General features: G+C 38.7%; 1 protein-coding gene across 1 annotated transcript; it reads left to right on the top strand.

Annotated features, from left to right (window-relative positions):
* On the top strand, positions 1-27832 carry LOC133301978 (WD repeat-containing protein 26 homolog). The gene is made up of 5 exons (XM_061501688.1): positions 1-249; positions 665-1572; positions 21884-21985; positions 26623-27252; positions 27427-27832. Exons 2-5 carry the CDS (start codon positions 781-783, stop codon positions 27646-27648), a joined length of 1746 nt encoding a protein of 581 aa, XP_061357672.1. The 5' UTR covers positions 1-249; positions 665-780; the 3' UTR covers positions 27649-27832.

The raw sequence follows: 27832 nt of genomic DNA, 5'->3' as shown, positions 1-27832 counted from the left end.
TATTTGAGAATACGAAGAAAGATAAGAAGAAAATAGAAAAAGAGAAATCCAGCACAATAATTGATGAAAATTTTCTCTATATAAATAAACACACATATCAACACCCAATCCGTTTCTTCTGCTTCATTAACTGCAGGGAGAAAGAAAGTGAAAACTCTGTGAAGCACAAGAAAAAGAGGAAAAGAAGAAAACAAAGAAGAAGAAGGAATCGTCGGTGCTCTACCAACGATCGCTCATCTTGCTTCTCCGGTAAGTCGGTGGATCATCACCGCCATCTTCTTCTGCTTCTGCAGTTCTTGGATCTGCGATTTCCGATGTTGATTGTTGTATCGCGTCCTCTTTCGGTTAAATGTTCCGATTCTTGTTTGTTTTATAGGAAAGTGGATTTTTCTCTTCCCAATTTATGAGTTCAGTATTGTTTTTGGTGTTTGTGTTCTCAGTTCAGCATCGTTCTCGTGTTTTAGGCATGAAAATTTCATTTAAGTATTTTGTTTTGAAGCGAAATACACAGCTTGTGTTCTTGCGTTTGTTATAGACTCTGCTCGTTCGTGTGTTCAATTTGAGGATTTTGCTTTTGCGGTTTTGATTTTCTGGTTCTTGCGAGGAATTTTTGTGGTAAAATCTTATTTATTGTTGCTGTTTCTGTGGTGTTTTTTCTGTGCAGAAATTTGTTCCGTGCGATTTTTCAGAGGCATCTTTTGTTGGTTGTTATACTCTTGCAGTGCTGTTTTTTTCCTCATTGCTGGTAAATTATTATATATGGGCTGAGGTGCACTTTTCATGGGAGGTGTGGAGGATGAAGAACCAGCTTTAAAACGCATGAAATTATCCTCTAAAGGATTAGTTGGTCTCTCTAACGGTTCATCTACTGTGGAGCCAATTGGAGGCTCTTCAAGTAATTTGATGGCTCGGCCCCTGTCATCCGAAGGGGACGATGAAATTGTTGGTTCGAAAGGGGTTATAAAAAGAGAGGAATTTGTTAGGATAATTGCTAGGGCATTGTATTCTCTCGGTTACAAAAAGAGTGGGGCATACCTTGAGGAGGAGTCTGGCATACATTTGCACTCATCTGTTGTAAATCTGTTTATGCAGCAAATACTAGATGGCGATTGGGACCAAAGCATAGCCACATTAAATAAAATTGGTCTAGCAGATGAAAGGATTGTCAGGGAAGCCTCGTTTTTAATATTGGAACAGAAGTATTTTGAACTTCTTGATGGGGAAAAGGTCATGGATGCATTGAAGACATTGAGGACTGAAATTGCGCCACTTTGCTTTAATAGTGGTAGAATTCGTGAACTTTCTTCCCGCATAGTGTCTCAGTGTGGCCAAGTTGGTACTTCTAGGCAAGATATTGTAGGGGTGAGATCACGGTCGAAACTACTGGAGGAATTGCAGAAACTGCTTCCCCCATCAGTAATGATACCTGAAAAGAGATTGGAACATCTTGTTGAACAAGCTCTTATCTTGCAACGAGAGGCTTGCCTGTTTCACAACTCATTGGATAAGGAGATGTCATTATATTCAGATCATCACTGTGGAAAAACTCAGATACCTTGTAGGACATTACAGGTTAGAAAAAGATATCTCTAATAGATGTTGTGAGGTTTGTATGGGAATATTTAAATTTGACCTTTATACTTCTTAACTTCACTGTATTTGTCTGCAAAATCTTTATTGTTGACTTGTTAGTCAATAATGGCAGCGTTATCCTCTCTCTGGTTGCTTTTTGCATGCTAGAACTTTCTCTGAGAGTTTTTCTTGCTCCTTTACTTTTTTTTTCTTTTTTCCCCAAAGCTATTGTATGATGAGGCCATGTGACCGGGAGGTCACAGGTTTGATTATAATTAGCCTCTTGCAAATGCATGGTATGGTGATGCATGATATGGCTGTCTATAGGCCTGCACAATGGCCCTAACCTTTCCCTAGACTCTGTGTATAGCGAGAGTTTTTTATAGCACCGGGCGGACCTTTTTTATTGTATGTTTAGGCCACTATATGGTTGTTTTCCTCTTTTGTCTTTTCTTGTTATGTTTGATCGTAGTACTTAATTATAAAGTGATGTTTTGGAGTACTAGATTTTTTGAATAGTTAATGTAGCGTCTTGCAAATGATTGTAATTGTTGTTTAGTTCATGTGGATTGTTTTTCTCTCGTGTCTGTGCTTAGAACTAACGTTAATGGCGATAAAGATTTTGTAGGACCAATTAACAACATTTTGATGGTTGTAGTTTCACACTAGTTCTCGAAGATGCTGATTTTCATCATAAAAGATATAAAGCTGTTTTCTACTAGCTTAAGTTCTACTTGGAAGCATGTGAAGCTTCTCTATCTTTAGGGTTTTGGGTGATAGATTTTACTTTATTTCTAGGATTTAAAGACCATTCATATTCGGTTCTGGTTACCGTGGTTTGCTTATAGATTTAACTTTATTTGGAGAATGTTCTAGTCATTATATCTTCTTTTATGTCCTTTATTTGCTTGTTCTTTTTACTTTTATCTCTTGTCTGGCTGTCTATCACCTCCTTTGGAGGCTCTTCCAGTCGTGCACTTTTGCATACGTTGATTTCGATACCTGTAAATATAAGTTCCGTTGCCCGAATTGAAATGATTCCCTGTTCATTTTATGTGCCACTATTAGTGAATAGCTTAGCTTTGTTTCAGCTATGTATTCAGGCTTATCTTAGTTACTATATGTCTGTTTGTATGTAATACTTTCCAAATATTCTGTGTTTTATATTAGTGATTAGTTAGTGCTGACTTAGCCTTGAGTCCTTTCCTTTAACTCCATAAATAGAGTTCTCCTTTGTATCAGATCATTCATTCAATTACTCAGTAAACTTCATGGCTTTCTCTCTGATTCTCTCTCAAAATCTAATATGGTATCAGAGCTTCAGTGACCGTAAGGTCACGAGTTCGATCCTCACCGCCCCCACTTTCAAGTGGAATTAAATAAGCACAAGGTAAAACTAAAAAAAAAAATTGCCCTGTGGAATATTCATGCTTTAAACCCAAAGGGCCATTAAAGAGGATTAGTAATCCAGTATCGAATAGAGGATCAGATCGAGTACATACTCGTAGGATTACCATCAGACTACAACACATTTGTTCTTAGCGTTCATGGACGTGAAAAAGCATATGGTGTTGATGACATCGCTACTGATTTGATGGCTTTCGAAAAGTTGTTGTTGAAGCAGAATGAGAATTTGTTAAGTAACCTAGCCTCTGCAAATGTTGCTACAACTCATAATCTATATGAGAAAAATCCTTTGTTCATCTTTGTTTTACTAAACGAAAAACAGAGCATGAACCAGACACAAGAGGTTCATGGTTCTGGCTTTTCCAATGCTGGAAACAGAGGACGAGGAAGGTATGGAGGTCGCAATAACAGAGGAAGAGGACGTGGTCCTCGTTCCAACATGCACTGCCAGCTCTGCTACAAGTACGGACATGATGTTTGTTCTTGTTGGTACAGGTTCGATGAGAACTTTGTACCTAATATCCTAATATTCCGCCTCCTACTTCTAACGAATTGCAGTACTTTGCCTCACGACAACAGAACTCCTATCAGTACATACGCCCACAAGAAAATCAGACTCCTCAAGCTATGTTCGCAGCTCAACCTGGATTGCTACCCCTTCCAATGACAGCACTTACTATCGAATGGTTTCCAGATTCAGGTGCTAGTCACCATGTTACTGCCAATCTAGCCAATTTACTCCAGAGTCAACTTTGGTACGGATCATATTGTTATTGGTAATGGACAAGGTTTGCCAATTCTTGCTATTGGTTCTTCACAATTTATGTCTCCACTTAATTGTCAAACTAAATTGAGACTCAAAAACATGTTGCTTGTGCCTTCAATAGTAAAGAACTTACTAAGTGTTAGACAATTTGCTAAAGACAACAATGTTTACTTTGAGTTTCATGCCTCTAATTTTTGTCAAATCATCCCATGAAATCCCCCAGAAGGAACTGTGAACAAGGATGGATTGTACTCTTTCCAAGTATTTGTCTTCCTCAAGCATCGTCACTTGTCAAGACTTCTTTTTTTGTTTCGTTGCTTTCTAGTTGTAATAATCCACAAGCTCAGATTTGTAATCATCTAGTACTGATACTTGTAATCAGCCTAGCACCCATACTTGTAATCAACAATCTCATACTTGTAATCAGCCTAGCACCCATACTTGTAATCAGCCTAGCACTCATAATTGTAATTAGTCTAGCACTGTTTCGAATACTGCGTATTCTTTATGGCATTGTCGCTTAGGCCATCCTCACTTTGCAGCCTTAAAGAATGTTCTCAATGCATGTAAAATCTCCTTTGATAATAAAAATGAGATGGATTTTTTGTTCTTGTTGTATGGGAAAAGCTCGTAGACTTCACTCCCCTTCCTCTCAAATTGTTTATCACTCACCTTTTGAGTTAAGTTTATAGTGATCTTTGGGGACTAGCCCCAATTAAATCTACCTTGTGAAATTCCTACTATATTTCATTTGTGGATGCTAATTCAAAGTACATTTGGCTGTATCCTACTCATCAAAAGTATGATGCTATTACCATCTTTAAACAGTTCCATTCCATGGTCACTAAACAATTTCAAACTACAATTAAAGCAATCCAAACAAATTGGGGTGACGAATTTCGATCTTTTACCCAATACTTAAACCTTCATGGTATTTTACACGGGGTAACCTGTCCTCATACACACCATCAAAATGGTGTTGTGGAAAGGAAACATAGGCATATTGTTGAGACTGGATTGACTCTCCTTTCCCATGCATCTCTCCCTCTGAAATTCTGGGATTATGCCTTTTGTTCAGCATCCTATCTTATACTGTACCATGCTGAACCAGATTACAAGTTTCTTAAGGTGTTTGGTTGTGTCTGCTTTCCATTCTTAAGACTTTACAACCAACACAAACTTGAATTTCGATCCCAAGACTGTGTGTTTCTCGGATATTCCTTTAGTCATAAATAAGTGTTACATTTGTCAAAATAAAGCTGGGAGAACCTTTGTTTCAAAAGATGTTATTTTCAATGAATACTTGTTTCCTTATGCTAAGTCATGGTCTTCTAACCCTACTGTTTCAGTCTCAGATCTTCCTCACACCATTCCTCTCTTGGATCAAGATGTGTTACAATCCCACTGGTCATCAATTGCTATCCCCAATACTAGTCAGGCACGTTCCTCTTCTCTTGTGCAGTCTTCTCCTATCTCGGGTACAATTACCAGCCCTTTAGACACCTCACAACACACTCCTATCCATTCCAACTCCATCACACCAGTCTCTGCCTCAACGTCTTCCTCTGATCCTGCACCTTCATCTCCTGTCTAAGACTCTCCTACTCAATCACTCTTGGAGGTTTCTCCTACAGCCTCATCATCTTCTTCTGAATTTTTACCTTCACTTCCCTCTCATCTCAACTCACCTGATCATTCCAATTCAAACCAGATCTAAAACTCTGGGTAGATCCCAAGCTTTAGTGGTCACTCACATTGAACCTTCTTCAGTCAAATAGGCCCCGTCCAGTCCCCCTTGGTTTCAGGCTATACATCTTGAATACAATGCTTTATTGGCTAACCATACTTGGCATCTTGTTCCTCTACCTCCTAACAGGTCTGCTATAGGCTGTAAATGGGCATTTAAACTCAAAGAAAATCCTGATGGGTCCATCAACGAGTATGAAGCAAGGCTTGTTGCAAAGGGTTTTCACCAACAACCTGGATTTGTGCTTTATAAGGAAAAATCTGGGCCGATGCAGTCCTTGTCTTTTGTTTCTCATCAACCGTATGCCTTTATATGTGCTTAATAATGATATTCCTTATAACTTATTGCTTCCAGATGTTCCTCTCTATCCTCTATCCCCACATATCTTTGGTTGTACCTGTTTTGTTCATGATCTCACCCCTGGTAAGGACAAGTTAACATCCAAAGCCTTTAAATGTATTTTTCTTGGTTATTCTCGTCTTCAAAAGGGTTATCGTTGTTATTCTCCCGATCTTAAGTGTTACTTAGTTTCCGCTGATGTCACTTTTCTTGATCAACAACCCTTTAATTCTATCCCATCTCAGTTGTCACAGGTTGATCATGTTCTTCCTGTCCCTTTTCTTGACTTGTCTTTGCCAGCTGCAGGTGCTTCTATTCTAGATGAGCAACCTATTGCTTCTATACCTGAGGACCGTCCACTTCTCACCTATCAGCGTCGCAAAACTGTGCCTCCTATCGACTCGACTCTTGCTGACTCATCGCCCACTGCTGTTGATTCTTCCCCTCAGGATCCTCCACCAGAGGCTCTTCCCATTGCTCAAAGAAAAGGTACACGTACTACTCGTAACCCTTATCCTCTTTATACCTTTTTAAGTTATGACCGTCTTTCTTCACCTCATTTCACCTTTGTTTCTAGTCTTTCTTCTGTTTCTATTCCTAAGACCACAGGTGAAGCACTTTCCCATCCAAGGTGGCGCCAAGCGATGCTTGATGAGATGACTGCACTTCATTCGAATGGCACTTGGGACCTTGTTTCTGCTCCTCCAGAGAAGTCTATAGTTGGTTGTCGCTGGGTGTTTACTGTGAAAGTTGGACCTGATGGCCATGTTGATCGACTCAAAGCACGCCTAGTTGCAAAGGGTTTTACTCAAATCTTCGGCCTTGATTATAGCGATACATTCTCTCTGGTCGCTAAGATGGCGTCAGTTCGCCTATTTCTTGCTCTTATTGCTGTTCGTCACTGGCCACTCCTTCAACTTGACATCAAAAATGCCTTTCTTCATGGTGACTTACAAGAAGAAGTTTATATGGAGCAACCACCTGGTTTTGTTGCTCAGGGGGAGTCTGGGAATGTGTGTCGTCTTCGTAAATCCTTATATGGTCTCAAGCAGTCTCCTCGGGCATGGTTCAGTCGCTTAAGTTCTGCTGTTCAGGAGTTTGGCTTAATTCGCAGTAAAGTTGACCACTCTATATTTTATAGGATCACATCTCCTGATAAGTGCATCTATTTGTTAGTCTATGTTGATGACATCATCCTCACCGGGAGTGATCAAGCTGGAATTCGTCAGTTAAAACAGTATTTGTTCAGTCAATTTCAAACAAAGGACCTCGGGAAGCTGCATTACTTCTTGGGAATTGAGGTAGCACAATCTAGACAGGGTATTTCTATCTGTCAAAGGAAGTTTCCTTGGATATCCTAGAAGATACTGGTATGTTGGGGTGTAAACCAATTGATATACACCCATGGATCCCAATGCCAAGTTATTGCCCGGACAGGGGGAGCTGTTATCTGATCCTGGTCGTTACCGGAGGTTAATTGGGAAGCTCAATTATCTTACGGTGACTAGGCCAGACATTTCTTTCGCTGTTAGTACGACTAGTCAGTTTCTTGATTCCCCTTGTGATTCTCATTGGGATGCTGCTATGAGGATCCTCCGATACATCAAAGGAGCACCAGGAAAAAGGTTTGTTGTATTCAGATCAGGGAAATACAGAAATTTGTGGTTATTCAGATGCTGATTGGGCAGGATCACCCTTAGACACGGGCTCTACTTCTGGCTATTGTGTCTTTTTTGGAGGAAACTTAATTTCTTGGAAGAGCAAGAAACAACCTGTTGTTGCTCGATCTAGTGCAGAAGCTGAATATCGTGCAATGGCAGTTACTACATGTGAGTTAATCTGGTTAAAGCAGTTGATTCAGGAGCTTCGTCTTTGTGAACAGAAACAACCCATGACACTCATTTGTGATAATCAAGCTGCGCTACATATATCCTCTAATCCTGTATTTCATGAAAGAACTAAACATATAGAGATTGATTCTCACTTCATTCGAGAAAGGATTCAGTCAGGAGAAATCAAGACATCTTTTGTCAACTCTAATGGTCAACTAGCGGATGTCTTCACTAAAGCTCTTAGAGGTCCTCGGGTTGAATTCATTTGAAGTTAGCTTGGTGCTCACAATATTATACGCACCAGCTTGAGGGGGAGTGTTAGAATAGATATGATTAGATTACTTCCTATCTGTAAATATTATTCCTTTGTGATTAGTTCTGGGCTACTCACTTAAGCCCATTAGGGTCTTTATATATTGTAACTTTTTGTTTCAGATTAATACATAACATATTATTTTATATTCAAGTACTACAATGAGACTTTTAGCCCAGTTGTCAAGCCAGTAACCATTCGAATAATGCTTACTTTGGCCCTCACTTATGGCTAGTCTCTTAGGCAATTGGATGTCAATAACGCTTTCCTAAATGGCGATCTAGAGGAGGAAGTATACATGGTACAACCTCCAGGCTTTGAAGATTCTAAAAAATAGCTGGTTTGTAAACTCAACAAGGCACTTTATGGGCTTAAACAGGCCCCATGTGCATGGTTTGATAAACTGAAAAGCTCTCTAGTTTCCTTTGGCTTCAAGGCAAGTTGTTGTGACCTTTCATTGTTTATTCTTCGATCTTCTTCAAGATGCATTTATTTTCTCATCTATGTTGATGATATCATAGTGACAGGCACTGATCCTTCATTCATCACTCATCTTGTCACACAGCTTAATGCCCAATTTGCTTTAAAGATTTGGGTAACCTAGATTATTTTCTTGGTGTTGAGGTCAAGAGGACTACTTCTAGCACTTCGATGCTTACTCAATCCAAGTATAATCGTGACTTACTCACAAAGAGCCTCAATGCACGAGGCAAAAGGCATTTCCTATCCTATGCCCTATTAATTGCAAGCTCTCTCGGGTGGGCTTTCATTACTTTTGTGATCCTTATCTCTATAGATCTATTGTTGGTGCCCTCTAATATGCCGCTATTACTAGGCCTGACATCAGCTATGCAGTGAATAAAGTGTGCCAATATATGTCCCAACCTTTGGAGGAGCACTGGTCAGTGGTTACAAGGATCCTCTATTACTTAAAAGGCGTTGCTTCCTTTGGCCTATAGCTTTAGGCTGCCTATCCCACTGCTCCTTTGACTCTCACAGCCATTTGTGATGTTGATTGGGCTTCGAAACCTGATGATAGACGTTCTACCTCTGGTTCTTGTATTTTTCTTGGCCCCAATCTCATTTCTTGGTGGTCAAAGAAGCAAACTTTGGTTGCTTGATCAAGCACTAAGGCTGAGTATCGCAGTTTAGCCTTGACCTGTGTTGAAATTCTCTGGATCCAGTCCCTTCTCAGAGAATTACATGTTCCTCTATTTGTTCCTAATGTGCTTTGTGATAACATGAGCATAGTGACTTTGACTCGCAATCCTGTTCTTCATGCCCGAACTAAGCATATGGAGCTTGACATTTTCTTTGTTCGTGAACGGGTTCCTAGAAAGGAATTAGTGCTGTCTCACATTCCTGCTTCTGAGCAGATAGCTGATACTTTGACGAAGCCTTTGTCCTCTATGCAGTTTGTTGAATTAAGATCCAAACTCAAGGTCTTGGACCGCACTCTGTTCCCATCCAAGCCACCTTGAGTTTGCGGGATGTTATTAGTGAATAGCTTAGCTTTGTGTCAGTTGTGTATTCAGGCTTATCTTAGTTACTATACGTCTGTTTGTATGTAATAATTTCCAGCTATTCTATTTTATATTCTCTTAGTGATTAGTTAGTGTTGACTCAGCCTTGAGTCCTTTTCTTTAACTCTATAAATAGCGTTCTCCTTTGTATCAGATCATTCATTCAATTACTCAATAAACTTCGTGCCTTTCTCTCTGAATCTCCTTGTCTCTCTCCTTTTCTCTCAAAATCTAATAGCCACGGTCACACACACTCTCGCCATAACTTCTTCAACAACTTGAAGCCATTGCTCAAAGCAGAAGGCAACACTTCACATGGATTATCTACAAGCACTTTGGATGCCCAGGTTGAAGTTTTGGTGTTAAAGATGCTTTTGTCGTAAGGAATTTCCATGTGTATCACCATCACATCTAGTGTAGATATTCACATCCACTTGATTCAGGAATGGCACACCACTTCTACCCATACTTGATCTTTAGCTTCAGTACTACACTGGTTACTGGTCGAGTCCAAGTCAGAGATAGATATCTAGTTTAGGAAGCCTTATTTTTTATTATGATGGAACCAGAAAAATAACACTGAATTTGATTGTAAATTGATGAAAAACATAAATAGAGACAAGCTCCGTACAAGCACTAATGGCAGAAAATAAACCCCAAAGACCTCAACTCCCTTTGAAAGCCAACATACCTAGGCTCCAAGAGTTACCTAGAGATCCCCATATTCCCCACTAAACCAAAACTCAATTCCTGCCTTCCACACTACACACACTTTACTTTTATCGTAAGTCTTAGAATATTCTAGAAACTTTCATAACAAACTAACTAATTATCTTAGGCCCATAAATACTCCCCTTTCAAAACTCACCTTGTCCTCAAGGTGAAGAAAGAGACTAGGATTCCACCTGTATCCCATTGCTTAAAACATATAGACCAAGTTACATGTGTATAATTTTTAGTTGTTCCACTAATTTTGGCCTATGTGGCTTTCTTTTTCTTGGCCCATTACTATTTTCAGCACCAATTGGTTAGATTTAACCATCTTAATACTTGGGCCTTGGTCTAAACTAACTGCTGAAATTATTTTGTACGGGATGGATAAAGCCCTTTTTTTTTTTTTCTTCTGACTCATAATTATTTTGGGCTTGGCCTAATAGGTCAAAAACTTGACCCAACTTTTGAACTACCATTTCTGCCCTTCTTTTCTCCTCCGTCTGTTTCACGTTTTCTGCGTCTTCTGCTTTTTTTTCTTCTTCAACCGCTACTGCTTCTTCTTCGTCTGCTTCTTCTACTTGGGCTTTTTCTGCTACTTCTTCTGCTTTGACTTCTTCGACGTCGTCGTCTTCTTTTTTTGATTCGGCTTCTGTTCCTTTTTCTCTCTCTTCTTCTTCTTTTGTTTCTTTTTCCGTTTCTTCTTCTTCTTTTTTCCCTTCTTTTTTCTCGGTTTTGATTTCTTCATTGGTTGATGCTTCTTTCTGCATCTATTGAAAATAATCTGTTCGTCTCTGTTTCTGAAACCAGAAAATAGAGTCGTCGTCTTCGTCTGCAACCTATTTCTGAAATCTAGACTTGTGCCTGATCTAGCAAAATGAGGATCTACACAGTCTAGAAGTTTTTGAATGGTTTCTTGAAGTTGACGAAAAACGTCTTCAACTGCATCCATTCTGTCTGTTAGAGAATAATATAAATCATTAAAAAGGCCCTTACCCAACACTTTAAGGTTTTGGGTTGAATTGGTTCTTTATATGGTATCAGAGCTTGAGTGACTACAAGGTTACAAGTTCGATCCTCACTGTTCCCTACTTTAAAGTGGAATTAAAATAAAAAGCACAAAAAGGTAAACCAAAAATTGGGTCTGTGCAATTCCACGCTTCTAGCTCAAATGGCTCTTGCGTGAGGGGGTGTGTTAGAGAATAATATAAATCATTAAAAAGGCCCTCACCCAACACGTTAAGGTTTTGCGTTGAATTGGTTCCTTACACTGTCCTCCAAACGGTCCATGCACCTCTCCACTTTCGTGATTCTGTTTTCCATATTTTTTTTCTTCCAGATTTGGACTAGAAAGCACCCCCCAGACAAATTGATGGAGCCAGAAAAATAACATTGATTTGACTGTAAATTGATGAAAAACATATATGGAGACAAACTCCTTACAAACACTAATGGCAAAAATAAACCCTAAAAACCTCAACTCCCCCTCAAAGCCAACATACCTAGGCTCCAAGAGTTTCCTAGAGATCCCTAAATTCCCCAAATACCTACTCAATTCATGCCTTCAACACTACAAACACTCTTCTTTTATCATAACTCATATATTCTAGAAACTTTCATAACCTCATAACAAACTAACTAATTATTTCTAATTATCTCAGGCCGATCATATTCATATTCCATAATTATGTGAATGAAAAATTTTGTTGAAAAAGGAGAAAGAAAGAACACTAAGAGGAGAAAAAGGTTCTAAAAGTGTAGAGCAAGAAGAATGATTGAGGAAAAAGCATCAAAATAAGATTTTTCAAACCTTTTTGATTTTCAACTAAGGAAACACCTCTAAATGTTCCTGAATCTGATATTTACTACTGCGGTTGTCTCTTTCTTTTTCTGAGGTAGTGTGGCTCTTTGTTTGCAAAGTTTTAACATTGCAATCTTTAATACATTATTGCATTATAATAGTTACATTAATTGGATGAAATGTTTGATTTCAAAGCTGTTGGTTAACAGATAGTTGCTTTGCAAATTTCTAGCAATTTTTTCCAACCATATGTTCTAGATTATAGCAAAATAACTCTTTTCCAATGTATCTTTTGTTCTATACTTCTTCCTTGTAAAAATGAAAAAGCAATATTTCTGTGCCAATGGTTTAAAGACACATGGGATTCGTAAAATGTACTAAATATCTCGTTACATATGGTTCTAACAATTTTACATCCATAAATAAATCTGGTCTTGTTTTCCAGTTGGAGAAATGAATTACTGTATGATGCTAATAAGAATTGAAGGACTTCACAGGGAAGGAGCCAGAACTAAAGAGCATTAGAAGAAGTCCAATGAAAAGAGAAAAGCAAAAGATCCAAATATCCATATTGTTAATGTATCACAAAAATTTCAACATATATTGGAATCAGGATTTTAAATTGCGATTGTGGTCGCGGTTATGTTGCTGCTGTTGCGGTCAATAGAGGCCAAAGTAGTCCGCAATCATGTAATGTTTTAAATATTATATCTTCTTAGCTATATTATGGTGTGTAAGGTCCTGAAATTTTCTGTATGTTTAGATAAACAACATAATGAATGTTAAATGTGTCCAAAATGAGGCTTGTAGGATTTGCTAAGTGCTGTTGAAATAATATTTGTTAGACTCCATGGATTTTACTAAACCATCAGGCATCCATCATGCCACCACCCACCCTATTATTAAATGGAAGCTAGAGAGTGTATTGTATGACCTTTATGTATGAATGTTGGACAATTGATGAACATTGGTTAGTTGTCTTGTTTTGGTTAATTACTTCTGATGTGCTATTATCTAAGTGGTATTCTGGACTACTTGAGGTAATCATCAACTAAGAGTCTTGCATCCCAAATGAGGTTTATCAATGGCTTTGCTTTTTGATCATATACTCTAGGCCTGTTTGTTTAAGATGGGAATGGTTGCCAACATCCTTTTATGCTCTTTGCAAGATTGTTTGTCGGAAGGAAATCAGGTCTTCCTTCCATCTACGAGTAGAGAAACTTTGAAACTAACTGTTCATTTTTAGTAGCTGTTGCTACCAGGGGTGTTCGTTGCTTATGGAATTTTGGTCATAGTTCCCAATCTCCTTGTTTGTCTTTTGTGTGTTTTTGAAATTTAGGGTTCTTAGGGATTAAAGGGAAAGAGAAGGATGGCCTACCCTGGCCGTCCTCCTCTGCCACATGTGTGAAAGGTTTGCAATGTTTTCATTAATCTTGTGTCTTTAGTTTTCGCAGAAAGCCAAAACTATAAAATATATGTATTTAAATTTATTCTATTGAACATAATATAATACATCTGGACCCAATTTCAATGGGTGTTTTGTTGTGCATATGTTATGGGCTAAGATTGTGCTTATGGCTTCTCCATAGCTGCTTTTAACACCTTTTTTTAGAAGGAATATTCATTTCTCATAATCTTGTATGTTAACCTCAATGCTTTGTTAGTAGGGTGAAATTCAAAATAAACGTTGTTATCTTGGTCGAATTGAACGAACTTGATCAAATTCTTAGTAATAGAACGCTTTATGGTAAGCCTTGACCATTACCCTTGAAGATTTGCTCATTACATCGAGTCCATGTTGTTGGACAAGATTCTGAGAGCTTGTAGTCACATGATGGATGACTCTTGAATCTGAAAACCAGTTCTGACCCCAGAAGGCCTTTGGTGTAGTGAGGTAAGCCATTGGTGCAAGGCCAATAGGTGGAAATTGGGGTGTCGGGAATAGGGAACAATGGAAATGTTGGAGGATGCCCTTGTGGTGGAGTATGCCATAGCATAGCAAGAAGTGGAGACAGCATCTAAGGCTAAGAGCCTTGTGCGCAGGTAGGGAATTGAGGAGCAGCCACTGAAGGCAGAACCATTAGGAAACACCTGAGGTCCTTAGAAGTTTAGAGTGGCTCCAAATAGTGAACTAGTGAAGTTGGAATTTGCAAAATAGGAAATAAGCCAGATCTAACCAATGATAGCTAATGGAGGCATCATGGGCATATTTGAGGCACACTTGGCATTTAATGAAAGCTTCTATAACCTCCACGACGACCATGGTTTGACTTGAAGAAGTTAAATTGTGTAATGAAGGGATGAAACTGTTGATGCTGTGGATGAGGCATCTAAAGTGTGAGACTTGATTCCTAGTGCCACCACTAAGAGGAGCAAACGATTGAGAAATACCTCTTTGAGGTCTGTGGTCTAGGTTCACAAATAAAGGATCAGATATATGAACAACCTCAAGACTGTCTAATCTAGCCTGATGAGCAAGCAATAGAGACTGGATTTCGGTCACTTTAAAAGGATCAAGAACAGTATTTATTGATATCACAAAAGACTCATGGTCCTATGGAGGTAAATAATTGCACAAAGGGAACATCATTGTTGAGGAAAACATTTGGTAAATGATTAATAAGGAAAACTTAGAAATTGTTAAGATATATAGTCCCAAGTGCCATTGGAATGAAGTGCAGTCATCTCATCAAGCATCGCTTGGCGCCACCCTGGATGGGAAAGTGCTTCACCTGTGGTTTTAGGAATAGAAATAGAAGAAAGACTAGAAACAAAGGTGAAATGAGGTGAAGAGAGACGGTCATAACTCAAAAAGGTATAAAGAGGATAAGGGTTACGAGTAGTACGTGCACCTTTTCTTTGAGCAATAGGAAGAGCCTCTGGTGAAGGATCCGGAGGGGAAGAATCAACTGCAGGGGGCAATGAGTCAGCAGGAGTCGAGTCGACAAGTGTCACAGTTTTACGACGCTGATAAGTGGAAGTGGACGGTCCGCAGGTATTGAAGCAGTAGGCTGCTTATTTGGAATAGGAGTACCTGCAGCTGGCAAAGACAAGTCAAGAAAAGGGACAGGAAGAACATGATCAATCTGTGACAACTGAGATGGGATAGAATGAAAGGGTTGTTGATCAAGAAAAGTGACATCAGCGGAAACTAAGTAACGCTTAAGATCTGGAGAATAACAACGATAACCCTTTCGAAGACGAGAATAACCAAGAAAAATACATTTAAAGGCTTTGGATGTTAACTTGTCCTTACCAGGGGTGAGATCATGAACAAAACAGGTACAACCAAAGACATGTGGGGATAGAGGATAGAGAGGAACATCTGGAAGCAATAAGTGATAAGGAATATCATTATCAAGCACAGATGAAGGCATACGGTTGACGAGAAAAGAAGAGGCAAGGACTGCATCAGCCTAGACGTGAAGAGGAACATGCATGTGAATAAGAAGAGTCCGTGCAGTCTCAATGAGGTGTCTATTCTTACGTTCAGCTACTCCATTTTGTTGTGGAGTGTGAGGACAAGTAGTTTGGTGTAAAGTACCCTGTTTGGCCAAGAAATTAGAAAAGTCCACAGAAACATATTCCTTAGCATTATCACTACGTAAAATACGAATAGAGACACCAAATTGAGTATGAATTTCAGCACATGTTTTCGACGCTAACTCAAAATGGAATAAATAAGATCGGACGATTCTTTACCTTCAGCTTTCCCTGGGGAGTGAAGGGACGGTTTTTCATTAAATAGATCCAAGTACAACGAGAAAAAGCATCAATAAAGGTAACAATATATCAAAAACCTAAAACAGACACACTACGACTAGGACCCCAAATATCTGAATGAGTAATTGAAAAAGGAGCATCAGCTCGTTTATTGACTCGATTAGCGAAGGAGGAGCGTATGTGCTTTCCTTGCTGACATGACTAACAATCTAAAGTCTAAAGACCGGACAAAAGAGGAACCATCTTCTGTAACTTGGAAAGACTAGGATGCCCGAGGCGACTGTGGACGAGTTGTGGAGATTCTGTGAGAGAACAAGCAACGGAAGGACTAGGCACAACCAAGTAGAACAGACCCCGTGACTCACAGCCCACTCCAATCGTCTTCCCCGTACCCGAGTCTTGCACAGAAACAAAATGATTTGAGAAAGTGACAATACAGTTAAGAGAGTTGGACAGATTTGTCCAATTCCATGAACAGGAGCCTTAGTGCCATCAGTAAGGGTAAAAGAGGGTAAGTTATCAGAATATGTAAGGGATGAAAAGAGTTCCTTATTACCACAGAGGTGATCAGTAGCACCTGAGTCAAATATCCAAGGGCCAAGTGATGCAGAATGAGAAACACAAGCAATGGGATTACCAGTTTCTGAAGCAGAGGCCTGAGACTGAGGAGAGACCTTTCTGAGAGGAGTTTGGAATGCTGCATAGTCTTCAGAGGAGAGAGAAACTGTACCATTTGAAGCAGAATCCGATTGAGCTATATTAGCAGCATAAGAAGGTCGCAGGTGAGGGTACTTTGTGTAGCAACGTTCCTCATAATGACCAAGTTGCTGACAGTAATTACAAGGTCGCTGACCACGTCCGAATGGGCCTCCTGGGCCACGTCCTCCTCGGCCTCCTGGACCACGTCCCCCCGGGCCTCTACCACGACCACGACCACGTCCACCTCCAATATTCCCGCGAAAGCCAGTACGGGAAACTAGAGCAGTAGAATCAACAGCAGAAGCAGAAGACGATGCAGGAGCAGATTTCTTATTCAGATTAAGAAGACGCTGATACGTCATTGAAAGATCAGGCTCCCCACTAGTCAAGATAGTATGCCAGACATTATTATATTCTTCAGGGAGGTCAGACAGTGTGGCAACCATAAAGAGGTGTTCCACCTGTTTCCGATTTGCAGTAGCATCAGTAGGGTAAGGCAACATATCCAAATATGCTTGCATCAAAGATCGACTCTTGCCAACATATGTTTCCATCTGAATGTCAGATGATTTGCTCAGTTCCATAAACTGAGAGATGATGAAATAGAGCTGCTGAATATCATTAGTGTAAAGGGTTTTTGCTTCCTGCCACACTTCAGTACAAGTTTAACGAATAGATGTCTAAGACAACTGGATCAATAGATTGCCAGAGGATGCTCAGGAGCTGGTTGTCGATCTTTTCCCAATCAGACTTTTCCTCCTTAGGGACATCAGTAGACTTAGTCGTGAGGTGGCTCCCATGTCCTTGGCCAAAGAACCAAACTCGAACAGAGGTGGCCCAGTTCTTGTAATTAACAGAACCCTTCAATTTTGAAGGGGTAATGGACCCAACATTGGTAGAGATGATATTGGGAGAATTTTTGACAGGCGAAGGTGGAGAATTGACCTCCGAATGAACAGAACCATCTGCTGCCATAATAAGAAATCAGAAAGATATTAACCGAGTAGATAGGAACGAACCTGATCACCGATCAAGAAGGGGTGCTCGCAAAAAGTCAGACCCACACCAAAACAACCATAGGTCCAGAAAGTGCAGGAGAAGGCGAGTTTCTCTGTCCAAGACCGGCCGGAAAAAGCCGCCGGAAAATGGCTCACGCGCCGGCAGAAGATGGCGCGTGAAGCCCACGCGCAGGTAGCTTGGAGGCGCGTGAGAGCGCGTGGCAGGTGCGTTGCTTACCGGACCACCACAGACCTGGTCGTCGGGAAGAGATGGTCCTGGTCGCATGAAGTTTGGTCGGAAAAGTCACCGGAAAAAGTCTCCGGTGGCCTGAACAGTGATTCCGGTGGCGGCGGTGCTGACGTGTTTGGCTGGGAGTCAGAGCCTCGCCGTCCCCCGCTTTCTCTTGTGGAGTCTCTTAGCACATGTAGGCTAGGCCTGTTGCATTGTCCACTCTTCAAGCCCAATGAGCTCTTGTGTGAGGGGGCGTGTTGAGATATATAACCCCACATTGGTGTATCTCAAGGTTCTTTACAGAAATGAATGTTTTGAATAATGAGGAAACAAGAGGCATATGTTGAAATCTGTGTGTTTCAATAGCAAAATAGAAGCTCTATTATATAGACTGACTATAACAATTACATGATGATAATTGAATGATGTGGGACTTCATCTCTCACAGTATTACCAACCTATTTATAATATTTCCTATGCTCTCCCTTAAGCCAAAGCTCACTAAGCTTTAAGCTTATTACAAATGAACCCTTATAAATAAAAAATAACCAACAATGGGCTTGACTGCATTTAGAACAAGCATTTGGGGCTAGATTGCATCTGGAACAAGATCCGACAGGGCCAGATTGTTGCTTGGACAAAGTCTGATGGGACAAGATTGCAACTGGGTTAAATTTCTCCCCTCAATGTGATGCTAACATTTGAAAAGAATTGGAAATTTTTTCCGCAGGGGCGACGGACGTGGCTGGCGGCTAGGATGGTTGCTGGCAGTGGATGGACAATGACCAGAGGAACTTTACAATAGGAGATATTGGAAACCGAAGTGACAACATAGTTTTCGGATGGATTTATCACTGTTGGGCAGTTCTCTCATCAACTTGACTTTGACACCATGTTAAACGAGAGTATGAGAGGTATATGACGAAATATGTGTTTCAATAGCACTACTGTGGCTTTGATACCATATAGAATTACCATAACAATTACATAGCAATAATTTAACGATGTGAGACTTTATCCCCTACAATATTTTCAACCTATTTACAATATTTCCAACAGAATGCATGGTCTCAAAACTTGAATGGCATGCATGAGCCAACAAGGATAGGCCAACTTCAACTATATTCTTATGTTTGCGCTATAGAGTACGATTTTGGTGGTGTGAAGACATATTAGACGCCGAGTGATCCCAAAATCAGCCAGAAGTTTGGAAGGTGTAAACTCCCAACCCCCCCGCCCCCAATCTCATCCTTTCGCCTGTTTGCAATCCAGCCATGGTTTTGTACTGTTGAAAACTGAAAGAGCTTCAGACTTGGACTTTAAGAGATAGATCCAAGTGTAAAGGCATTAACAAAGGAGATATAGTAAGAAAACCCATCTTAGGAAGTTATAGGTGCAAGCCCCCACAAATCACTTAAGATAAGTTAAAGTTCTGTGTAGACAGTGGTTGAAGCAGTACAGAAAGGCGATGAGCTTTGCCTGCAGAAAGCAGTGCAAAATTCTGAAGCTCCTTTATTAATGAGTGGTATACTACAATGTCAATGTTTGAGGACAGATTGAACTATTGTGGAAGGTGGGTGTCACGGTTAAGCCAAGTAACAGTTTTGAAGGATGTATTACAGGCTCACCCCTTAAGGTTTATTCACATGAGAAGTATAAGGGGCAGGTAAACTGTTGGCAGATAATACTCCAGAAAGGGGGCTCAACAGAATTCAATTAGGGGCTTGGAATGCAGTGGGGAGAATGAAGGATAAGTAGAGACAACATGGAACGGTCTAATCATCTGGAATCTTTGGGCTTTTAGACCCTGGGATAGACCAGTAGCGCCTCTAATTTCTCTGGGTTATCTTTTCATTTCAGTTCTTTAATTGTCATTTCAGTTTTTTTTTTTATTATTTGTTACAATCTGTAGTTATTTGCAATCGCTGTTTAGCCTCTGTGACTGTTGTATATCCACTGGGTTCTCGTTGAACCAGTGCTTGGAAACAGCAATAAGTCTGTTATTTCTTATTTTCCCTTAATTCTTTGTTAGTTCCTATGAGTTTCCTAGCCTACAATGCCATAGGGTGTAGATAGAGGGAGTTAGTGCTTGTATTGTTGAAGTTGTGGGTACAGTGGAAGGTGCAACATGTGAAAAACTAGAAGTAACATGAGGGAAAGTAGGAAAAGTAGGAAGAGAAACACCAGAATAGCTGGCACTAGAAGCTGCCTGCATTAAGGGCCCGTTTGGATGAGCTTTTTTTTCCTTCAAAAGCTGTTTTTTTTAAGGGAAAAAAGCACTTCTCGAAAAAAGTCTATTTGGATGTCTGCTTTTAAAAAAAGCAGAAGTAATAAAAAAAGCCAAAAATCTACTTTTTCAGAAGCTAAAAATTTTTGCTTCTAAAAAAAGCAGAAGTCAAAAGCTAAATATTTTTTTTTCAAAAATCAAATATTTTTTAAAAATCTAAGTAGCTGTAACTTTTATATAAAGTGCTTTTAAAATAAGGAAGTGATAAAAAGGACTTTTTTGACAAGTCAATACAAACAAGCTCTAAGTGCCCTGGAGGAGCAACAACATTTGGGAAGGCATAGAGACCACAAGACACAAGGTAACTTTCCAAGAGGACTTAATGAGTTCCTGAGATTTGACAAAACAAGTAAATGGATGAAATTTAAAGTATATAGAATGGTCTTTAGCAAATTTGCCGACATTGACTAGATTCTTAGTTATGGAGGGAAAAGGTTGTTGAGAGATAAGTTAATGTGAGGGTGTGTGGGTGATGGGAAAGTAAATGATCCAACTGAAGGATTGGTAGACCTTGGGCAATCCCCATTACGATTTGATCCTGAACATCCAAAATAGTTCTGTGCATGAGGTACTGCAGATTCGTAACACGGTGAGAGTCACCAGAGTCAGCGTACCAATTTTGCGTAGCTGCAGTTTCAAAGATTGTGAGATAGGCCATCGGAGGTAGATGGGTTCCTACTGAACCTAGGAACATTAGTCTATTGAGATTGACCAATATAATCAGGATCTGGAGGAGCAAAATAATGTGGCTGAGATATTTCATGGCATGGAGCATAGGAAGATTGTGGTGGAGTAAGAGGAGGGTGCAAGCTTGAGGATTTCCTGCCAAGCAGGATGAACATAATATGTTCAGTAAAGAGGTGTCCTCTGATTATTTGTTTGATAGTAAGGTAATGAATAGGAATGGGTAGCACTACCATAAGTGTGTAATCAATGCAATGAAAGCAAATATAAGCAAATGGGTTAAAGTTACCGCCATATGAAACTGTTGTTGAAACTGAGCTGTGCTGAATCTGGAGCTGAATGCAGTGCAAATTGGCTCAGGTTAGATGCTGGCCAATTCACGACCTTGAGCTCACCAGAAGGTTACAATGATGACAAATGAGGAAATACTCGAAGCCACTAAAGGGCCTGTTTGATTTATGTTTCCAAAACAGGCTTTTGATTTTCAGAACCAAAAAACCTATTTGATAAAGTCTGTTTTGTAAAAATAGTTTTAAAAATTATAACTGTTTTTTAGTTTTTAGAATCAAATTTAGAGAACATATGTGAGTTATTTTTGTTTCGTGTTTTGACTTTAAACTTTTAAAACAAAAAAAGCACAAATAAAACCTATTTTATTAACTATTCTACAAAATAGTTTAAGAACAAAAAATAGAACACAATTAAACGGACTCTTTGTCTCTGCTTTTGAGCCATGTTAAGAGTAAACAACTCAATAGTGCTTTTACACAAGATCCAAATGGGCGAGAGTAGGGACCTTGTGGATCATCTTTCGTTTGAATTTGAATTTTACAGTTTTGAAATTAATATAGTTTTCATCTTTTTTCTCTCCTCTTTTCTTTAATCAACCCATGTATATTTTGATGATACTGTACTAAGTTTTGTGGGTTGCTATCTGAAATTGTTTTGGACTATTAGCCAAATGCATTTGTATCAGTTAAACAAAGACAGTATGTAATCCTATTCATTATCTCATATAATCAAGGCTGCATTTTAACACAATATTCCCTTTTCTTTGTGGATTCTGTGATCTGTTTTTTTGTACTTTTGTCCTCTCATATTCATGCTGTATTTTTATTTGTTGCAAAATCTTTTGAATGATGAAAAGACAACATTATTATTATTTTTACAATGACTGTCCTGCATTACTTTCTATAACACCAGTGGCATGTTCTCACGCTATTTTCTTTGCCTGCAAATATTTCGACAGATATTAGAAGCACATGATGATGAAGTGTGGTTTGTACAATTTTCACATAATGGGAAATATTTAGCTTCAGCATCAAATGATCGATCTGCAATCATTTGGGAGGTAATATTTGATGTTGAAATATATACTTTTGTTCTGTTTTTATCATCGAACGCTCTATGTAGAGACCAATGTAATCTTTTATTCATGTCACATGCATAAATAGCATATGGTATGGGCACTGTTTATTTTATATGACTGTGAAGGATATCTGTATCATTAACATAGTCCCAAGTTCAACAATGTCCAATTCTATCTAGTCTCTTCTTGACTTTTGCAATATATAGGTCATGTTTTATTGATAAACAATGAAAGAGCACAACCCTAGCTTTGTATGATGTGTTTGACACAAACGAAATCAACAACCCTCCTAAATACGTTAAGGTGTTAGTTGAAAACACTTTAATGATTTTATATTAAATCTCTGACACGCCCCTCAAGCTAAGAGACCTCTGAGATTCAAGCGTGACAATGCACGAGCCCAGTGGACAATGCAGAGACTTGTAGATGTTGATATTAAACTTTTTATTACAAGAATGAGGATAACGAATTGAATTCTAGACCATTTGGCCAGAGGCTTTGATACCACGTGACAAACTAACTCTCCAGAAGCTTCAGCTATTGGATGGATGCACAAATTGTTTAATTATACCTCTAACAAAAATTCAGCTTTTTTTCTGGAATTGAAGCGGAAAGGATCAAACTCTAGACCACTTAGTTAGAGAGGCTTTGATACCATATCACGAACCAACCCTCCCAAAAGATCAAGGTTTGCAATGGAACGTCTGACGAGAGGGGGAGAAATTTGGTGGTGCATGTCTAGTGTGTCCACGGTCTTTACTCGTTTGATTTGCATCACATTGACGGGGGAAATTTGCAAGTTGCAGTCTGGCCGTGTTGGTCTTTTTCCAACAATGGTTGATGTTGGCTGATGCTTACAGAGGTGGGCTAAGATGCAGCGTAAGATGATTGATTGTTGGGAGGGTTGATGAAAAATTAGTTGACGTAGAGAGGAGGTGGTCTAAGACTTGGCTGGGTTACATGATGCAATCTTGATCGACTGTTCACTAGACAAAGATCTCGTCGGATAATTTTTTAGACAATGGTTGATGGTGGCTGGTGTTGAAGACGATGGCCTAGATGCGGCAGTAATGATTAACTGTTGGGAAAGGGTTGATGTAGAGAGAAGGCAGCGCAAAAGTGACAATATGTCACGGAGGATGGTATCGCTCTGTTACCATGTTACAAACCGATTCTCCCAAAAGTTTAAACTATTAGGGGTAGAAACATGAATGGTTTTGTAAAAGCAGACCTGGAGTAGACTGACCAAATGTTAACTTCTTAAGTTCTATTTATCTAAAAGGAAACAAGGACAAAAGGAAAAACATGTACACAAATTGCATGAATGATTGATTTGTTTTTTTTTCTTTTTTCTTTTCTCTTTCATCAATTCTCATAGAAAAAATTGAAAAGTCAAACGAGCTCAAATTGTTAAATGAAAAGGAACTAAAGGACCATTATTGAATTCACCGTATGTAATTATTCCATTGCTCTGTTTTCAACTTCAAAAAGAAGGGCTTCTAATAGTTATTCACTAACTCTCTGCATTTTATTTGGCTATTCCATTGTTATGTTATTATTCTTCTAAAATAGAGGTTTCACAAAATCATTCGCTCACTCTATATGTACCTTATTTCCTTATTTGGCTATGTCGTTGTCAATTTTTGTTGTTCTAAACATAGACTTTTTGCAGTCACTTTATGTGAATTACTAGTGACTTATGACTCAATTTGTTTTCTTTGATTTATGGTTAAGTTCTTTTCCCGATTTCTAATTTAAAATTATTACATTGAGGAGCATTATACATAATTTTTATGATATTTTCAAGCTATATTTCATTGTATTTGAATCTTATGATTAGATATGATTTACGGTTCATGATTCAAAAATTAGCTTGGCAATTCAAGATTTGAATTGCATTTGATAACGTTGGTTTAGTTTTTGTCATGCTGAACTAGATTATGAGTAATGCTAAAGACGGATTTTGTCTCCAAACAATGTTAGGAGTCAATGTGGTCCCTTTCAATAATGAGTTAGGCCGCCTCATTTCCTGCGAAGGGGTTATCGCCACCCCAAAACAAGGTAGGAGGGTCCCCTCATTGAGAGTTTTGATAGGTGTCATTTGTGTACCAACATTATAATTGGTATAGTACAAACATTCTACCCAATGAATCCATTCATTTTGGCCATTGTTAAGGATTGCTAATAAACCTGAAGTGGTTCTCTAAACACTTGTTAGTCACCTCAATTTTCCCATTTGATTGTAGGATGATATGTTAGGGTGAATTTCAACTTGGTTCCAACCTGCATGAAGAGTTCAATCCAAAAATTGCTCGTGTAAGGTCTATCCCCTGTGTAAGAGAATGGAAGAAGGGAAACCATGCAATTTCACTACTTCCTTTATAAAGCTGTCGTCCACCTCCTTAGCCGAGTAAGGATGACAAAGGGTTACAAAATTGGCATTGGTGAGTCTATCCAGTACTACCATAATGGTGTCAACTCTATAGTGAGTCTCCTCACATGATCGAGGATGATACGGCAGGGTGAATTTCAACTTGGTTCCAACCTGCATGAAGAGCCAAGTCCAAAAATTGCTCTTGTAAAGCCTATCTGTCTTATATAGAATGGAAAGGGGAATCCATGCAATCTCACTGCTTCCCTTATAATGTTGTCAGCTAAGGATGACATAGGGTTACAAAATTGGCATAGTTGGCTAAATATTGACCAAATCTAGGGTAAAGGAGGATTATTCTTATATAAACTGGCTAATTGTTACTTCATTAGAGAGAAGATATTATCTAGAGACATCCACTAGCTTTGTTCACTAAAATGATCAATTGACAAATGTTTTCACATAGTCTTTGAGAGTTCCTCGAATAATTTACCTATATAACAAGCTTGGTGAATATGACCTATATATGCTCCGATTTGAGGGTGAGTGATGATAATTGTAGTAACTATGTAAATAGTATTTAGTTTATTATGTAAATATGGTAGTTTGAATCCAATAATTTTAGTAATTAGGGTACTAGTGACATCTGTATTTATTTAATCTCTGGCTATATAATCCAAATACCGATGCGAAGTTAAGACACAAATTTCATGAAAGTCTCTCGTTTTCTCCTACCTTAACAGATTTATTCATTTATTAAGGGAAAAATGTATTGCCAAGAGAACAGAACGGTGAGGAGAGGAGAAAAAGGATTTACGTTGAGATCAATTTGGGTGACGTCTGATTGAAAAATGAAAATGAATTCTAGTTGAGAATATAGTATGGAGGTTGATTCATCTTGCACCACTAGAAGATGCCACTGCCTTGCCTTTGATTGACAGGTAGCATGATTGCAACTGATTTGTTATATTACACACGTGGGTACTATCATAAACTTATCCAACCATAAACTTATCCAACCATCTTTTCTTAGGTCGTATCAAATCATGATTGAACTTCCTTAGTATTTGGCTCTTTCTAAGAATCAATCTAGAGACTGTAGTGTGGATGTTTATATAATTTTTCCCAAATTATGTATAATTTCAAAAAAAATTATTAAGTGGTTTTACAGTCTGTTTTCTTCAAATATACCAAAGAATGTGTTTTGAATTAAAATTTCCATTTTCCCCAAAACCTTAACTACTGGCTTTGGAATTGTAATCTCTTATGCATTTGACTTAAATCGCCTATATAAGTAAGGCTCAAGCAGATAAACATAGAAAGCTCAATGAATTTCAAGAAGGTGATCTAGTCTTCTCCTGGAAAGCATGCTAAACTCAAGCCTATATTTTAAATAAGTTTGGTTACAAATTCTACAGGTTGATATACAAGAAGACTTCAACGTTTCCGATCCCTTAAGGGTCAACCTTAACAGATGATTCTCAACCAGGGGAGAATTGAAAGTTGTGTGTGTTTTTTTTTTTTTTTTTTTTTTTTTTGCGTATGTCTTTAAGCAACTGGAAGCGGAAATGCTGTAGTTAGATTTGGTTTAGCCTTTGTCTTTTCATGGAAGTATAGTTATTTTCGTTTTTTAATTCCCTCTAGTTATTTTTTGATTTTTGTTACTTATAGGTATGCTTTTTATTAAGGGGATTTAATTAATTTTCTTTTTTCAAAAAGTGTTGGCTAATATTTAAGTATTACTGTCTTTGGAAGGTTGTTCTAAGGCCTTATTTTCACTAAATCCCTTAGATGTTCTCAGGGTAATTGTATATGTAATAAGCTCGGTCCATATGTATACTCCAGCTTGAGAGAGGAGAGGGAGAGATTAAATCATGTTAGAGATGAGATAAATGTGGTAACTTGATATTTAATGGAAAGTTGTAATTATTGCTGTAATTTGGGAGACCAAGTTGTTTAAGTAATATAAGTTGTAAAACTTTGCTCTCCTTACTCCAGCCAAACCCTCTTGAAAATTAATTCTGCTGTGCCTCTGCATAGATCACTGTTTTGACTCATATATTAATGGGGAGTCTGCGGTTACTTGAACAGGTTCTGGATAGGAATTAAGGTATTTTTTAGGTGCTTCATGCTTGTGTGGTGTACCCTACCTCTGTAATATTGTTCAACTTTTACACATACACAAAATGTCACGCAGTGCCATGATATTAGGTTTCACATTTTTGATTTTTGGCTTTTGTTGTAATAGGTTGACATGAATGGTGGACTGTCTATCAAACATAAATTATCCGGTCACCTGAAACCTGTTTCTTCTGTTTCATGGAGTCCTAATGACCTAGAGCTCCTTACGTGTGGAGTGGAGGAGGCGGTTAGGCGTTGGGATGTCTCTACTGGTAAGTGCCTGCAAGTTTATGAGAAAACCGGTCCTGGCCTAGTCTCCTGTGCATGGTTTCCAAGTGGGAAATATATACTTTTTGGCCTCAGTGACAAGAGCATTTGCATGTGGGAATTAGATGGGAAAGAAGTGGAGTCTTGGAAAGGACAAAGAACCCTTAAGATTTCTGATTTGGAAATATCGGGCGATGGGGAACAGATTCTCAGCATTTGTAAAGACAATGCAATACTGTTATTCAACAAAGAAACTAAGGATGAGAGATTTATTGATGAGGATCAGACAATAACCTCCTTCTCCTTGTCAAAGGATAGCAGATTCTTGTTGGTTAATCTTTGGAACGAAGAAATACATCTTTGGAATATAGAAAGTCATCCTAAGCTTGTTGGCAAGTACAAAAGTCATAGACGCTCACGGTTTATTATCAGATCTTGCTTTGGTGGACTTAAGCAAGCTTTTATTGCTAGTGGAAGTGAGGATTCACAGGTATTAATCTTAAGTTAGTAGTCTACAAATATATCATTTTTTATTTGTTTAGTTAGGCTGAGGTTGTCCTTGGTTGGAGGCGATTGATTGTTTTCATAGTCATTTTGTAGTGAATTCTATTGTATAAATGTGGACAGTAGCCAATTTGAGTGTAATGGATTTCCGTCTTTGTAGGTTTACATATGGCACAGAAGCTCAGGGGATCTAATAGAGGCATTGCCTGGTCATTCTGGAGCAGTTAACTGTGTGAGCTGGAATCCAGCTAACCCCCATATGTTAGCCTCAGCCAGTGATGACGGGACAATTCGGATATGGGGCTTAGAGTGTCTGAATGTAAAGTACCAAAATGCATACACCAATGGCGTCCATTACTGCAATGGGGGTGAACCTAGATGAAGGCAAACTACTTTAATTTCATTTCTTTTTTCTATCATTGCAATTGTGTAAATACTTTTACTATCACCACAAGTAGACAAGACGACATTCATACCAAACATGCATGCGACTTTTCATCAATCTGAAAATAAATTTATGTTCATTTAAGCGTTTGCTCTTCGTCCTGAGCTTGATTAATTGATTC

Source organism: Gastrolobium bilobum, unplaced genomic scaffold (assembly GCF_033153095.1).
Source record: "Gastrolobium bilobum isolate Gb01-03AN ecotype WA unplaced genomic scaffold, APGP_CSIRO_Gbil_v1 utg4226, whole genome shotgun sequence".
NCBI lineage: Eukaryota > Viridiplantae > Streptophyta > Magnoliopsida > Fabales > Fabaceae > Gastrolobium > Gastrolobium bilobum.
Note: the sequence above shows the minus strand (reverse complement) of the source record. Positions and strands in the feature narration are given on the sequence as shown.

What these genes read in the sequence shown, in the direction of transcription:
- LOC133301978 (XM_061501688.1), top strand. Translation starts at nt 781, where the DNA reads ATGGGAGGTGTGGAGGATGAAGAACCAGCTTTAAAACGCATGAAATTA. An exon ending in GATCTGCAATCATTTGGGAG is followed by an intron (nt 21,986 to 26,622) that starts GTAATATTTGAT and finishes TTGTTGTAATAG; the next exon opens with GTTGACATGAATGGTGGACT. An exon ending in GTGGAAGTGAGGATTCACAG is followed by an intron (nt 27,253 to 27,426) that starts GTATTAATCTTA and finishes CCGTCTTTGTAG; the next exon opens with GTTTACATATGGCACAGAAG.